General features: G+C 45.2%; 1 protein-coding gene across 2 annotated transcripts in view; it reads right to left on the bottom strand.

The window, feature by feature from the left end:
- Positions 1 to 14,962, bottom strand: part of CCDC80 (coiled-coil domain containing 80) — a 40,736-nt gene extending 25,774 nt beyond the window's left edge. The window contains exons 1-4 of one of the 2 annotated variants that reach the window (XM_074999990.1): positions 14,290 to 14,962; positions 11,998 to 13,898; positions 8,602 to 8,758; positions 1,139 to 1,275 (exon numbers count right to left, since the gene is read on the bottom strand). In XM_074999990.1, coding sequence (XP_074856091.1) covers positions 1,139 to 1,275; positions 8,602 to 8,758; positions 11,998 to 13,887 — 2,184 coding nt within the window. In that variant the 5' untranslated portion in view covers positions 13,888 to 13,898; positions 14,290 to 14,962. The remainder of the gene's footprint in view (positions 1 to 1,138; positions 1,276 to 8,601; positions 8,759 to 11,997; positions 13,899 to 14,289) is intronic. The other variant, XM_074999982.1, reaches the window with a different exon arrangement.
- Between the last annotated feature and the right edge of the window lie 1,278 nt (positions 14,963 to 16,240).

Below are 16,240 nucleotides of genomic sequence, written 5' to 3' on the forward strand. Positions count from 1 at the left end.
AGGACAAACTTATGTATCAAGACGTTGCATGCAGCTCACTAGAACCAGGTCATATTTGCAGTATCATTCAGTGTCCTAGAACAGATGTCGGCAACCCCCAGCATGGGTGCCAAGAGTGGCACGCGAACCAGTTTTCATGGGCACGTGACATGGGGGCTCAGCCCTGCCCCTACTCCTCCCGGCAGCCGGGAGCTTGCTCAAAGCCATGACCCCTATGGCTTAACAAAAGACCAGCTAATGCTACCAACCTCCACCTAAGCAGTAAAGCTCTGAATCTTTATTTATTTATGAAGGAAGCTGTTGTAAGTAGAAGTATTAGTGACTTTAAACAGTATCATCAGCACTCAGACTGTACATGGAGGCACAAAGGTCAAATTTCAGCACTCTGCCTCGGAAAAGTTGCTGACTCCCGTCCTCGTACATCATTATGATGCATCCTGTTGTGCCACAAGTTCACGTGGCAGCTCCAGGCTGCATTTCAGGACGCCACATGGTGCATTCAGCTCCTCTGACAGAGGCAGTTCCATGTTTGTTAGTCATCAGAACACCATCCCGTCACCAGGCACCCAGACTGCCCACGGGAGTTCCCCCATCTTGAAGAGACGGAATGGGCATTCCGCCTTTCCAGTGTGCTGTCCGTCGCCCTGGCTGTCCGCCTTGCAGTGACGGAAACTCTTCTGACCCTCCGAGCAGTGTTTCCTCCAACTTTTAACATCCACGGGCAGAATGAATTTTATGACGTGCACCTGGGCACGAGTGGCTGTGCACCACCGCTAGAAACACATGCTGCCGGCTGTGGGTGCTCTGCTGACAGCCAGACAGCCATCCAAGAGCTCAGCTCACAGGAAGCGCTGCCTCCAAGTAATGTCAAGGCCCCAAACCCTCTCCCCTGCATCTTGCACTGTTACACGGCCTATTTCTGCTTGCCAATGCCTTTATATTTGTAGTACCCAGAGGTACTGAGACCTCATCTGGGGTGAGTGAAGTCTCTGCTCTACAGCGTGAGCTGAGTACTAGCTGGCCTCTAGCTCCTGTTGGTGAGTGTAGGGCTTTAGACCCTCCACTTGCAGGTTCTATCCCTGGTGCTGGCAACCTGAGTCTGTCAGTGTTACATATTCAAAAAGCTCTTTTTCCCCACCTTGACTCTCATGTCAATATCCGTCAGCACCATGAAGAAGTCGTTGTAGGTCATCCCATATTCTTTTCTCAGCTCATTGATGAGGTGCTGGTCCACAAGGTCATCATCCTCCACCACCTTCATGGGTTTCTCATTATCTTAAAAGCAAATAAATTGCTGATAAACATGTAATCACAGAGAAAATGGTCATGAGTTTCACAACTAAGTCACACAAAACATCGCCCCTTCACCCACTTGCTAGTCATAAGCTGCGTCTACACGTGCACGCTACTTCGAAGTAGCGGCACCAACTTCAAAATAGCGCCCGTCGCGTCTACACGCGTCGGGCGCTATTTCGAAGTTAACTTCGACGTTAGGCGGTGAGACGTCGAAGTCGCTAACCTCATGAGGAGATAGGAATTGCGCCCTACTTCGACGTTCAACGTCGAAGTAGGGACCGTGTAGACGATCCGCGTCCCGCAACGTCGAAATCGCTGGGTCCTCCATGGCGGCCATCAGCTGGGGGTTGAGAGACACTCTCTCTCCAGCCCCTGCAGGGCTCTCTGGTCACCGTGGGCAGCAGCCCTTAGCCCAGGGCTTCTGGCTGCTTCTGCGGCAGCTGGGGATCTATGCTGCAGGCACAGGGTCTGCAACCAGTTCTCAGCTCTGTGTATCTTGTGTTGTTTAGTGCAACTGTGTCTGGGAGGGGCCCTTTAAGGGAGCGGCTTGCTGTTGAGTCTGCCCTGTGACCCTGTCTGCAGCTGTGCCTGGCATCCCTATTTCGATGTGTGCTACTTTGACGTGTAGACGTTCCCTCGCTGCGCCTATTTCGATGTTGGGCTGAGCAACGTCGAAGTTGAACATCGACGTTGCTGGCCCTGGAGGACGTGTAGACGTTATTCATCGAAATAGACTATTTCGATGTTGGCTGCACGTGTAGACGTAGCCATAATGAGCCAAAGTGTTCAAAAGGGAAATGATTTTTGGCTGTCCAATCTGAGGTAACTTAAAGAAGGCCTGATTTTCAGTCCTCACCTTCAGAAAATTTGGTCTCTTAATGATATCTTGAGCTAGCCATTCAAATTGCTGTAGTTGCTTTTGAAAATCTATGCCCCTTGTAATTTAGCCTGAAGGGTCTCAAAGCTCTTCACAGATATTTTGCACCTACAGAAATGCAGCCTTTGCTGGAGTGCTATGTAGCGGCTAACAGCACACAGCAGCCATCTGTGAAAACCAACATGTCCGAATAAAACAACATGTGGAATTTAAATGGGTAAAATACAGTCAGCACAGTTTGGTTTTGGCCAAGATTCCAAAAATTGACATGGGATCTTTAATGACCACAAGTGACCAGGACCTCTATTTTTTCCTTCCAAAAGGAAGGGTGCAGCCCTTTAGTGTGATGCTGGGGTAATAATTTACTACTGAGTGCAACCTAATTGATCTTTCTCACACACACACCACTTTCCCATGCCAGCACTTAGCAACTGAAAGAGAAAATTCTGCAAGTCAAGCCCGATTACCAAAATACACTTGGCTCTACTCTGATCATAGAAGATACTAAAAAGGGCTTGCTAAAACATGGGGACAATATTTCCATTGTGAAAAGAAAGCATCTTTGAGGTATCCAGATGCAGTCCATCCCCCAAAATTAAAACTAAACTAATTCAAAGCCCAAGCACCTGAAAAGATTTTTAACAAGTGAAAATTATTTTTGTTTTCCTGTATCTGAATAGCCAAAACGACAAAACTGTGCCTATACAGAGAGTGCCCAAGAGCGAGAAACTCTCTCTCTTTTCTGAGGTGGAAACATTGGTAAGAAGTTTCAGCCCATGTATAAAGGTATAACCCAGTGACTTAAAAAAGGTTTGAAATAGCAACACCATCATCTTAATCGCAGCTATGGTACAGTAATACAGTACTGTACAGCAGAAATAATCTAAAACACCCCAATACACAATAGCATTACGCAACAGCACTCCTGCACTGTTTTGTGTAATTTTTCGTTTATTTCCATAGTGGAAGGCACAATTGCACTTGTAGTAGGGATTAAATCTGGCTCTGCTGTCTTCTGAAGTAGTTATTACCACAATAGACCCCCAAAAGAAAAAGGTGCATAATCTTGGTAACATCAATAAGAGATATTAAAAGGTGGATGTAGGTGAGAACAAGATCATATTGTACCCTACTATCTTTTATTGCAACCCGCTAAAAATGCAGGTGGAAACACAAACAATAAGATACATTAAATCTCTCAGCTCAGAAATCAAATTAACATCAAACAACAGATAGGTGAAAATATTGAAAGAAACATGGGGGACAATAGACTGTGAAAGAGTACAATAATAACTATGTTATGCTCTGCTATAGCATCTGCCATCTGAGGATCTCGAAGCACTCTGCAATCATTAATTAAGGCCCAGCAACCCTGAGATGCCTATATTGTGATCTTCAACTGCAGATGGAGAAACTGAAGAAGAGGTATTTAGTAACTTGCTTAGGTCAAAACAAAACAGTGGAAGAGCTGGAATAGGACCCAGGAGCTCCACTTCCCTGCTCTTACCATTCAACAAAAGTGAATAGGGATGAGTCAAAACTAAGTTGGATGAGTTGGATAAACTAAATAAATAGTGACTAGACAGTATTGCAAAAAGTTTGGTTCACAATTAATTACTTTTCTTTTTTTCATGCAGTTCTGAAAACTTCCAAGCACAGGGGATATGGTGTGGATTCAAAGCTCACTGCAGGCCCATTGTCTCTATAACTGGCTGAACAAATACCCTGAATCTAGTTCAGATATGGACCTAAACTTTTATCAGTTTTGGCCTGTTTTTAATAGAAAACGTTAACAGTCTGAATGTTCCAGTGGCCACACTTTCTATTATGGATACATTTACAAATAGTTTATGAAGGGTTAATACATGATTAACAGCATGTGCTAAACATGATTATAGGCGCATCAGTAGAAGGCAATGTAGTTGATTACAAAGCCTTGGTTATAAGCAACTTGCTGAATCACTGGACTCTGACAATCATTTAACCATTTATTAAAACAGGTAAGTCATATGAAATATTTATACATGTACTCTTAGATGGTAAAACTGGCCAAGAGTATGTTTAGGCTGGAAACCAGAAGAAAATTTCTAACCATCTGATGAGTGAGGCTCTGCAACAGCCTTCTTGGGAGTAAGAAACCTAATATGTTGTAAGATGGATCTTGGCAACTTTTTGAATGGGAGTATATGATGGAATTGCCTCTGATAGTAGGCAACGGGGCACAGAGGTCCCTTCCAGAACTATATTCTTATAAAGTGTGAGCACTAGAACGTACAGTTGGTGTAATTATTAAACTCATGGTTTCCTTTAGCTGTATAGATTTTTAAGGCCAGAAGAGACTACTACAATCATTTAATCCAAATTCCTGCATAACACAAGCCAAAGATCCTCCCCCAATGATTCCTGCATCAAACCTGTATCTTGTGGTTGAACTAGAACATGTCCTGAGGCTGCACATTTCAGCAGAAGAGACTCTTCCATGCGTTTATTATATAGTTATTGTTTAGTGTTTAATATTTATATTGTAGATGTGCAGCAAGGCTCCATCCAAGACTGGGGCCGGGTTGTGCTGGATACTAGTGCATCTGGTCAGACCATAAATACAGTAAACCCTCAAGATACATGGAATCAAGTTGCGCGTCTTGGGTTTACATGACTGCTGCCCTGACAGGAGTGGGAAACTGCTCCTGTCAGGGGCTGCAGCTGTGAGTCAGGCTGTCGTCCCTGACAGGTAGCTGTTTGCAGCCATGGTTATCCCAGCGGGGGAGCCCATCTCTCAGACAGAGGCTTGCTGCACAGCTGGGAGAACCAGTGCTGCAAGCAGCTCAGAAAGTGCTGGGCGAGCAGCTGTGTGCCCCCCCAGCTGGGAGAAGCCAGGGGCTGTGTGGCTGCCCCCTCCACTTCCTCTAGCTGCCTGTTCCCCCAGCCTTCCCCAATTTAAGTGAAATTCAGTTCATGCAGGGGTTGCCCAGAACCCAACCTCTGCGTAAATCGAGGGGTTACTGTATCGCCAGCACAGCTTTCCTTGGGAGATTTTGCTGCCTCTAGTCCTGAAGAGAAGCCAAATGTGGCATGGTCACATAAAAAATGAAAGGGGAAATAAAAGACAAAGAATTTTCTATTTTTTCGAACATGTAAAGGTTTAGGTGTCAGACTCAAGTTCACGTAGGCCCTTATTTTAACCAAGTTGTTTTACTTGCTGCACTAGCTGAAATGAGCCCCTTTAAGCCATCTGCGTTTCATCGCCTGGTTAGTTTCTTCTAGCTGAGGAGTCTGGTCTTGTACACTTGGGTGGTTTCTGGAGCTTTGCTGGGTTTGGGTTAAACCTGGAACGGGCTGAAGGAGTCTGGTTTATGTCAAATAGAGTACGTTTCTGTTTTATTATCCAATATGCAACTATATGCAAGATATAAATCCTTACCAGGGCATGGATAGGTGCATGGGCCTAACCGTGCATGGAATGATCCTGAGTAACTTAAGACTTACTTAGAAACAGCTTTTCCAGGTCCAGGCGTGCCACACAGATGCAGAAGTGCTCTTTAGACTCTGCTGTCAGGGCCCCCACTCTGAGCGGGCTGCTGATTCACATTGTTTTATGTCATAAATGGGTCCCTGGAGTCTTACCCTTCACAGACACAGGGATCCACATCCTCTGCTGAGATAGCAGGGTGGTGAAAAGCACTCCATCACAACTCCCTAAACCTCAGGCCAGCTGTTTGCCAGCCCTGAAATGCCACGGAAGAGCTGTGCTCATGAGATTTCCTCCCTTATCCAGTAAGTTTGGAGAAACAGCTAAACTGGAGGAAACTGGGTGTCATGTGACAGAGCTACGAGAAAGAGCAATAGTTTCTATACAAGTTCTTCAAAAGCTGCAATCCAGTAATGCCCATAAACCCATGGGTAACTTTAAGCACAGAGCAGCACTGTGACGTAGTGGGGCTGGGTTGCCTGGGAATGGAATACCAGCGTTTTTGCCACATGTAGAGTTCTGTTTTGTTCTCAGAACAGTGTCCTCCACGCAACATGTAACAGTACCTATATGCACGGCAACAGATCTGCTTCAGGTGTGTATTCAGAATTATAAAGGCTTATTTTACTTTTACTCCTGTTAGTACTGCAGAGCTAGCTGGATTCTGTTCTGCTCCATTCATCAATAGAACTATTCACAAAATTACAATTGTAGAATCTTTGTTGCTTATGATACATGATACCAAAGAGAATCCATCTTCACTTTCAGCTTCCAAGGAGCAGGCAAGGCTGATAGCCTTGAGATTTCAGTCACACACAGTTGAAAGCAAAGGAAATTTTGCACTGACTTCAATTAAACATGGATCAAGCCCTGTGCCCCGGTATGAAAACTGGTTTTGGCCTGTTTTGGTTTCTCTCCATACATTTCTGTTCATCCAGGGTCATGGCTTATAAAGGGTCCATTTCATAGAGCAAAATGGCTTCCTCTGAAGAGCATGACCTTGCATGCATTTGAGGCCATGCTATCTGTAGCGCTCCCAAACTTGCAGGGCATTCTGGCAACACCAGTACTTGCCCATTCAGGACTATAGCACTGGAATAGTCCTACTTGAAGTCAATGAGACTATTCACGAATTTAAGGTTACACACAAGCTTAAGGGCTTTGCTGGGCTGCAAACTAAGGACCTGATCCAAAACCCACTGAAGTCAGTGGAAAGGCCTCCACTGAGTTCATCAAGGCTTTGCATCAGGACTAGAGCTGTATACTTAGATTTTCAATGCTACCTAAGGGAATTGGGTAGCCAGCTCTCACTTGGAGCTGCCCCCATGCAAGAAGGCAGTGCAAGGTGTGCATAGCTGGTTTAGCCACTTAGTGGAATGTGCATGGGCTGAACAAGGTGTCTGGAAGAACCCTGGCTTCATTTGCTGACACTCAGGTACCCTGTGAAGCACTATGACCTGAACAACTTTACACTAGCCCTCAGAAGTCAGCCAGGCTTATTGTACTTTGCTTTATGGGTAAAGAGAGGAAGTTTGCTTGAGCCCCATCTAAGAGAATGAAAAGGCTTCAGGTAGCCAAAAGAATATCCACATAATAATAAGTAAACTAAAGGGCGGCATCTACACAGGTAGCCGGGCTTTTCTTGAGAAAACTTGCTGAGCTTCTACACAGTTAAAGCACTCTGTCGAGAGTTTGTCGGCAAAACTCAGCTGTTTAGCTGACAGTGTTATCCCTGTTCCTGATCAAGTATAATGCCTCTGTCAACAGTGTTTTGTCAACAGAGTGCCCATGTAGACATTGGTATCAACAGAGGGGGCTTCTGGATGCCTGGGCAGCCTGGTTTGCAGAGCTTCTGGTCAGCCATTCTGTGAAGAGAAAGCAGGGAAGTCCAGCTACTCTCTGTCAACAGAGCGGCTTGCTCCTTCGATCTGCTTTCGTGTGTAGATGCACTCTGTCGACAGAGGCACAGCCAAGGTTTCTCTGTTGACAGTGACATCTGTCGGTGCAGGTTGCCCATGTAGATGTGGCCACGCTGTGCTCTGCACCAGTTTCAAACTTCCTTCCCTACATTTTTGGGGTCCATCTCTAAGCAAAATCTTTTTTGTGGAAGAGAGAGGGAAGTACAAAAAAGCACACCCAGACGATGACCATGCCTGGGAACACTCATGTGGCATGCCAGAATCAGACGTTTGCTAGAGAGAAGAGAGCTGATTCAGAGAATGGAGGGAACTCACGTACAACAGCTGTCTAGTGAGATTTCCTGTTTGTCTGTGATTTTAACCTCTATGTGTGAAGAAAGCCTTCTGTATGGCATTTCTGGAAGCATGTTTCCAAATCTGCTCTAACTCAACCAGGAAGTGCAAAGGGAGGAGAAAATGTAACATTCAGCAACAGGAAGGGAACTGTCTGGAACTTCAGAGTGGGAGTTGGATTCGTGGGAGTTTTGAGGAGCTTTTTATTCAATCAAAACCAATTTTCCCCTCCCTTGTGAATTGACTCGTGTGTGTGACACTGGCCAATTTACTGTGGCAGTTCTTAAATCCTACTAGACAGTGCCCAGCCACTTGTGACTGATAGTCTGCAAAGCAAATCCGTCGCAGAAACAAAACCATTCAGTTACGCAAAGAGTTGGATACACATCAGAGCAAAATGACCATCCCACCCTCTCTGTATCATACTTTCCTGCTTTCTGCTCTTCCCCATTATTAGAGACTACCACACAATTCCTCTTACAGCTCTGAAAACCTAAACATGGGAAATGATAGAGACAGCTGTGCAAATACGACAGGAGGGAAGCAGGGGTGCATGCGTGTGTGTGTGTGTGTAGGTTGGGGACAAGCTCCCACAACAAAAGATCTTTCTTAGATTTTAACCCCAGTTGGATTTATCTCTTCCCTCTCCCATGTTTGGCCCACCTCAAAAGAGAGACAGGAGAGAAATAAGTATGTAAAAAATGAACCTAGCTGAAAGTGGTCAATCTTCATGCTGCTGTTGTTCATTGTGCCAAAAATTGTGATGACGGAGATTTTCCTTGTGGCCATCTTGCAGAAGCTCTCCAGGTATTCGTCTCGCTGGTGCACATACATGGTGCTGTCGGCCTTGGGAGTCGTGATCAGCTAGGGAAGGGCAGAGATGGAGGTTGGTGAGTTTCAGAAAAGAGCCCCAGTAAAGCCCCTGTGTCAGAGGAGCCGCTCTCCAACGGAGAAGAGTATCTTGCTGCCTGCCCACTGGGGCCTCTCATCCGCATATTAGCCAGCGGTTCAGGAATTTATATTTGTTTAGAACGAGACCAGGGATGGGCAAATACCATCTAGACCAGCTAGATCCGGTTTGCCGTGGTTAGTCCTTGGCAGGATCCCACCTCTCTATTGACCTGTGCCTCTGTCTGGACAATCACTGCCTGCTCTTGTTGGCTGCCGATTGTTGTTTGTGGCCAATTGTTGCTGTGGGAAGTGGTGTCCCAGTGTGTGCCACTTCCCACTGTGCCCACTGATTGCTCCCAGTTTCATTGGCTCCCATCTGACACCCATGGAAGTAGCCTGACAGGAGCTAACCCTGCTTTTTTATTGCCTATCCCTGGACTAGACAGCTTTCTTTAGGCCCAGTCCTGAGCAACGGGTGACAGATGGGTCAGCTAGAGCCCCAGGAGGCAGGGGACTCAGAGACACCGCTTCAAAACACAGCCACTCTGATGCTTCTGTGCTGGGCTGGTAGGAGAGGAGTAAGTTGCTGTAACCTTTACTAGGAACAACACACTCCCCTTTCAGATCTTTGCCCTTCAGAGTCCATTTAACTCTCCAGCCCAACCCACCCCACAAAGGTGAGAGCAGGGGACATGAAGCCCCCTCTCACCCACCTGTTTGCAGAGAGGCCGGAACACTGGGTACATAGATCCCAATTATCAAAGGTATTGAGGTGCTTAGCTCCTACTGATTTCATTGGCAGTTATGGACCTAAATACTTCTGAGGATGTAGACCATAGCTCCTTTTTCCTCCCTGATCCAGGCATATCTGATGTGGTCCCTTTAGTCGGCTGCATGGTTGCATTACATCCGGGCACCACCAACCTCATATTCAGCCAAAAACATATAGAAAAATCCCATGTGTGGGCCTTATTTAATTTGTTGAGAGAAGAGGGAAGGGGAGGAGCGGAAAGCGTCACGGGCAGGCGGAAGTGATCACAGTAGCAATAAAAAATCTTTCTAAGTTCACGCTAGTGTATGCTTTCCAAAAGATACAGACATGCAGCCCCTTCTGTGTGGGGGCAGGGTGGGGGGGGAGGGGAAGGGAAAAATGAGAATCAGGCCCATTGTGGTTATATGTACAGACAACAATTTGATTACATGTCTGTATCATGAAATTTTACTTTAAAGTTGCAGTGAAATGTTTAAAAAGAAAAAGTATCTTAAACACTGAGAGCTCAGATAATACCAGGTGATGAGCTGAGTTCTGCTCCCAGTTTCATAGTCAGTATGTGGGCATGAATGTGTAATTTGGCCCACAGAGATTGAATTGCTATAAATGAGCAATGAATTTGTCTCAGTCTAGCAAATCTTGTTGGATAAAGTGGGGAGCATTTCAGAAGCAAAGCAAACCTCAGAGCATAGCTTGAAAATAGCCTTGCACAGTCTGCAAAACACGCAGGGATTTATTTATTGGTTTGTTTTTAGGTCACATTAACTGTGTCCTCTGTGTTTGTGTGTGTGAATGAAATGCTATATACAAACCCCCAGTCTCCACTTCACCACCACAGAATAACACACAAAAACCAAACTCCCCAAGGCAAAACTTACTGACCATAGATATGAGCCAGGGTGGCGTTTCTAAATCCAGACCAAGAAGAGCTGGAACCAGATTTCACAACATTTCTCTGTTTTATTAAGAGCTCAACCAAACCCTGGCTCTGAACACCCTATAAACTTCCGGCAGTTCGAAGGTCAGATCAGAAGCTGCATTTCGGGCCCATCTCTCTGTTTACTTATCTGTAGCACTTAACTTAAAAACCTCTGGGGATGGAGATTCCACCACCTCTCTGGGTAACGCATTCCAGTGCTTCACCGCCCTCCCGGTGAAATAGTTTTTCCTAATACCCATTCTAGACCTCTCCCTCTGGATTTATTCATGGTAGCCATACAGAGCTAATACCTCTAGGGGAGAGCTGGGTTCTCTGCTGTCCTATGCATTACCAGCAGAATTGTCAACTGAACTCCCAAGGCAGATAGCAGGCTGTTTGTTCCAGGCCATGGTATAAGGGGCCAAGAAGAACCCAGCTGAATTTCTAGAGCCCCAGTCTCTTGGTGACACTGGCTACTGGAAAATCCTTGCCTCACCTAAGCTAACCCGTGAGAGTGAATGAGGCACTCACCCCAGGCTATTTTTCAAAGGACTGCTTTTCAAAGCGGATCTTTAAAGTGGCCTACCAAAGAACGTATTTGAAATGAGGCTATAATTCTTCCTTCTCACAGGTGAAATATTCTTAGAGAAGTTGTGGGAAAACCATACAACATTGCTGAACTCTGGGAGAAGCAGCTCCAGGCTATGCTACATTTCTAAGCCTTGCAACCTCACCAGAGGAGGCTGTTGTCATTAAACTAGTATAGGGTGGGCTCTCCAAGAAATCTAAGGGTGCCCAATTCTCAACAGGAATGAATGGCAGCTTTGAAAATCTGTTTGGCAGTTTGTATATGTGCAGGCATGGGTGGGTGTGTGTATATGCCCATAAGCAGTGTCCAGCCATTTGGCCTGTTACCACAGTTGGACACTGGCATGGCTGTGAAAGAGACGGGTGCCCTTTACTAGTTGGCAAAGCATGCTGGGAACTGGAGAGTAGGGACTGAGGGGAACAACAGTAAACATCCTAATTTGGTTGATGGACAATACCCAGGTTGCAGCCTCATTTCATTAATCACCCCAGATACAGAGCCCATCACCTCTGGATCCCCAGTGGACAAAACAACGATGGCTGTTTTGGTAGCCCTGTGCAAAGCAAATGGGAGGCCTCCAGTCTAGTTCCTCACAGACAGCTGTGTACACTACACTCAGAGATTCCAGCATGATTGGTGCCCTTAACTGGGTGTTGCAACAGAAGGTCAAGGACTGAAAAAGCCATGGATGAGACCCGCTTTTGCCCCTAGAGAGTCCTGTCAATGCAAGATGAAGAACAGACACAATGCAGAGGGCAGTAGGCCTCAATCTCCAGAGCTGTTAGGGTGGTACCTTTCACTGCCACCGTAGAACAAAGCAAAACAAAAACATATATATACACCCCCAGATTTCCCACTCTCTAAAGTCTTTGTAGGAGGGAGACTTACTTCAGTGGATGAGTTGATGAAACACTCAGGAATGTGTTACTTACAATGAGTCGCCGTTTGCCTTCAAAAAAATCCAGGAGGCTTGTCACTGATTTCCGGGGGGGCTGAACAAAAGGCTTTGAGTTGGACTTCAGGTAGCCCTCATTCTCAGTCTTACTCGCCTTCTTATTTTTCTTGCTGCGATCTTTGTCCTGCTTGTTCTTTTTCTCAGCTTTGTCTTTTTTGGCCTGCTTCTCACTCTTCTCAGGTCTCTCCTTTTTCTTCTTCTTCTCAGACTTATCTGGTCGATCGTGCTTCTTAGGCTGTTTCCCTTTCTTTGGCGGAATGTTCCTTGCTGTAATGTCCTGCTCCAAATGGGGAGCAGCGGGCCTGCTTGGATCATATTTATCCTCATATTCATTGCTCAGAATCCTTTCTTGGCCTCTTTTTTTAGGTGGTTTGGCTTTGGCTGGTTTGTGTTGACCTGGTGTGACACTGGGATCCCCGTGGGTATAGTCCTTCCGGTCGGTACGATTGTCTTTATATCTACCTGCATTTGCTCTTGTGTAGTGCTCTGAGGTGGCTGTGGGAGGCTCTGTGTAGCTGTCATAGCTGTCAACTTTGCCAGGTCTCCGGGTGGCTACTGGGTATCTCTCTGGGAGGCCAGGATGCCTGTCTCTGTGGTTCTCATTCCACACTGGGGAGTGGAAATCCTCAGTGGCTGTTCTCCGCGGGGCAAGTGCCTCAGGAACGGTGGGCAGTCTATGATAGTCAGAAGTGGTGTGTGACTTTGTGGTCCATGTTTTCTGAGTGGTTGGAAGGGATGTGGCTGTGGTTGTTGGTCTGCTTGGCACTGTCACCGTACGAGTGGTTGCTTGGGTAGTGGTGGTTGTGGGAGGGAGAGTGGTGGCCTGCGTTGTAGGGGCAGGAGGAGCTATTGTGGTAGTAGTTAGTTTCCTCATAGTTTTGCTTCTTGTTGGCTGAACATTGCTTCTTCTTGGCTCCTCCTTTTTTACTGAGAGCTGGACATGTCCACCACTTGAGGGAGGTCTGATGCTGCCCCCATTGTTACTTTCCTCCACCACTTGCCCCTCCACCCCAGCAGCTTTGCATTTCTGGATGAAGCCCTTCTGCCTTATCTTCTCCATTTTCCTGATGGGGCTTTGGTCGATAACTTCATACATGGCCTCTAACCTTACAGGGTATGGGTACCTTTCCTCCACCTGGAGCGTCTTCTTCAGCAGCACCATGCCAAATTTCCCCTTCTCCAGTTTCAGAAAGCTCATGAGTTTAGGGATAAGGCTGGAATCCAGAGGTTGCTCCAGGATTTTCCCTTCATTGGTTATCCTCCTGACTTTCCCTCCTTCCTCCCCTTCCTCGTGGAACAGCACAATCTGCTGGATGTGCCTTTCAGCCAATTCACAGTAGACGTCACTCTTAAGGAGGCTCATCATGAGCCGGTAGTAACCTTCAGAGGCATGAGGGGCAGAGATAACCCAGACTCTGTTCTTGCCAGCAAAGCTGGCCAGGATATTGGGAGAACTGGACCCTGAAGGGAAACGTATCATCCGTGACTGAGGCACGGCAGACCTCCCCTCATCCTTGATCATCTCAGGCTGAGGATGTTTAGCCATAGCAGGGTGCCTCTGGGGCTGCCTGACTCTGACCTTGACCTTCCTAGTCTGGATAGGCAGTTCAGATTGCACATTTTTTGATCCTGGAGTATTCCTCTTGGCAACAGGCCGTTGGAGATTCCCCAATAAAGGTGTCCAACTCCCCTGGGGTGCCTCCGACCTCCTCTGGAAAGAGACTGATCCATTCCTAGCCCTGGGTGAGAGAGGCAAGTTACTAATTCCATGGCTCACTCCGTCTGCTAGCCTCACAGTCTTCTCAGAGTCACACGCTAGCCACGTTGCCCACATCATGGCTAAACTCAGAATTGGTGTCCAGTTCATTGTGCAATCCACTTTAAAAGAAATGAGGAGAAAAAAAAAAACGTTAACCATAGAATTTTAGAGACAGATAGATCTTGCACTTTCTCAGTGACCAGAGAACACAGCATAGACTGGCTAGTTTCAGTTATATAGAATACTAAACACAGCTTAGTCCCGTCATGGCATTTCTATAAAAACTTTAGAGGTTATTTCTAGAAAAGTACAGAGTTGATTAATTTAGGCAAAAATTAGATAATTGTCTATAGCCTGAATCTATTTATTCAAATAAGTAAAAAAATTATAGTTATTATGTTTGCATCTCTCTCGCTCTCTCTCTCTCCACACACAGACACACACAGAAGGTAAGTCAAAACTTACCTTACTTATTTTTTATTACTTACTTATTTTTAACTTCAAACTCACCTGTTCAGGAAAGTTTCTTTTCAAGATCTGTACCCCAGCCCTTCCTTTAGAGGGAGAGTAATGCCATGGAGTTTTGCTGAAGCTCTCTGATTTTTACACAACAAAACAAGACTTCGGAGTATGTCAGTTCACCGTGGAGCCTTGCTTTTTTGTTTTTCTTCACTTTCTTGACAAGTGGGATGAGACAAATGGAAATTTCTTTTGAGATCTTTGCTGCTCCATTTACCTGAAGGTTTGTTTTGTTTCTCAATCAGAGACAGATACAGAGAGACACATTTCGTCTAAGAAAAGTGAACTCCCAACTGTTTCTGAATCTCTTTCACTCTTTCACCACTCCATGCTCCTTCTAACCATGCCTGTCCTCCTCACTCTAGTTCAGCTCCTTTGTTTCCAAAGAGAAAAAGCCCCAGGATTAATATGTTTTCCAGACTGAGGCAAAACACAGGAATGCAATGCTGAGAGAAGAAATCTTCTGTTGTCTGCTCTTTCTCTCCCTACTGTTCCCCCCGCCCAGTCTTTTCTTTTTCTTCTTTTACGCCTTCCTCCTTTTCACTGGATGTGATCCCAGAAATGTCAGGATAGTCTCAGCACCCTGCTCGAAACCAAACTCAAACAGCAGTGGCCACTGGAAATCAGGGATACTTCACTAAGAATTTGAAAGATCAGCAGAACACCGCCTCCTTCCCACTTCAGCTCACTGAGGAAGGGCGGAGGAGATTTCTTAGAGGGTCGAAGCGTTTCACATAATCATCATAAATCACGTTAGAAAAGGATGACGGCAGCCTTAACTCTTTAAGCACTTCTAGTTCTCAAACTGGCTTCACGTCCCCCCCACCCCCCCTTCCTTGTCTTCCTTTCACATTCCACTAAACTGACACCAGCAGCATCAAGTTAAAAATGATGTGCTTAAGAAACTCATTTCCTTACCTTTGTTAATAAGAGCACAGGATGTACTTAAAAGCTGAGAGAGGTTTTTTTTTTTTTTTTTTTTAATTTTCCCAAAAATCTCATTCCCCACTTCCAATTCTTATTGTCTGTTCACATTCTATGTTTCAGTCTGGGACATAAAAAGAGACCAATCAATTTCATCTTAATTTTTTAGTCACTTTCTCTTTCATGTTCTCATATACAGCTGCTATGGTTTTTAATCTGTAAACAATCAAAGAGTCAGTTAATTTTTAAAAGCCAGATCAAAACATTTAAGTACACATTTATATTAATATTTGATCCAGAGAAATGTGCAATATGCATGTGAAAAACAAAACGATTCAAACCTACGGAGAGAGATGTGCAAAGACAGGCTTAGATGTTCATCCAGCGTCAATTGGTGTAGAGCTATTGACTCTAGATTCTCAGCTGGTGCAGATCAGTATACCTCCCCAGAGTGCAGTTCCTCAGCTGAAGTAAACTGGCATAGCTCCACTTTAAACAGACATATAAGATGATTTATACCAGCTGACGATTTGGTCCATAGACTCTTGACTAATACCCAAGCAGTGGTAATACATCACTTATTGGTAACTGATATACAACAATTAAAAGTACTCAAATGGAAACACTGTTATTACTCTTAGATTTGAAAAGATGATCATCATCCCTATTTAGAAAACCTAGTTTTATTTATGAATTTCAGATTAAATATCGGATCAAATGTAAGTGTCTCTTTCAAAACAAAGTAACACCCTATTCTTTCCCACTCTGTTTTAAAGTATTTACATATTTATTCTCTCTCTGTCTCTTCTTTGCTTTGTTTTTGTTTTAAGTTGGCAAGTGCTATGGAAAACTTTGCTGATGTTTTTGTTTTACTTTCACATGGGTGCAATGTTACATTTTTGTGGTTCATGGACTGCTCTTTATGTAGGGCTGGATGCAAAGTGTCGAGGGCCAATAAGATTTAAAAAGAGTGGAGAATATTCACCCCCTAATCTGCTCCAGCATCAGGATTGATAAG

This window comes from Carettochelys insculpta, chromosome 1, assembly GCF_033958435.1.
Source record: "Carettochelys insculpta isolate YL-2023 chromosome 1, ASM3395843v1, whole genome shotgun sequence".
In the NCBI taxonomy this organism is placed as follows: domain Eukaryota; kingdom Metazoa; phylum Chordata; order Testudines; family Carettochelyidae; genus Carettochelys; species Carettochelys insculpta.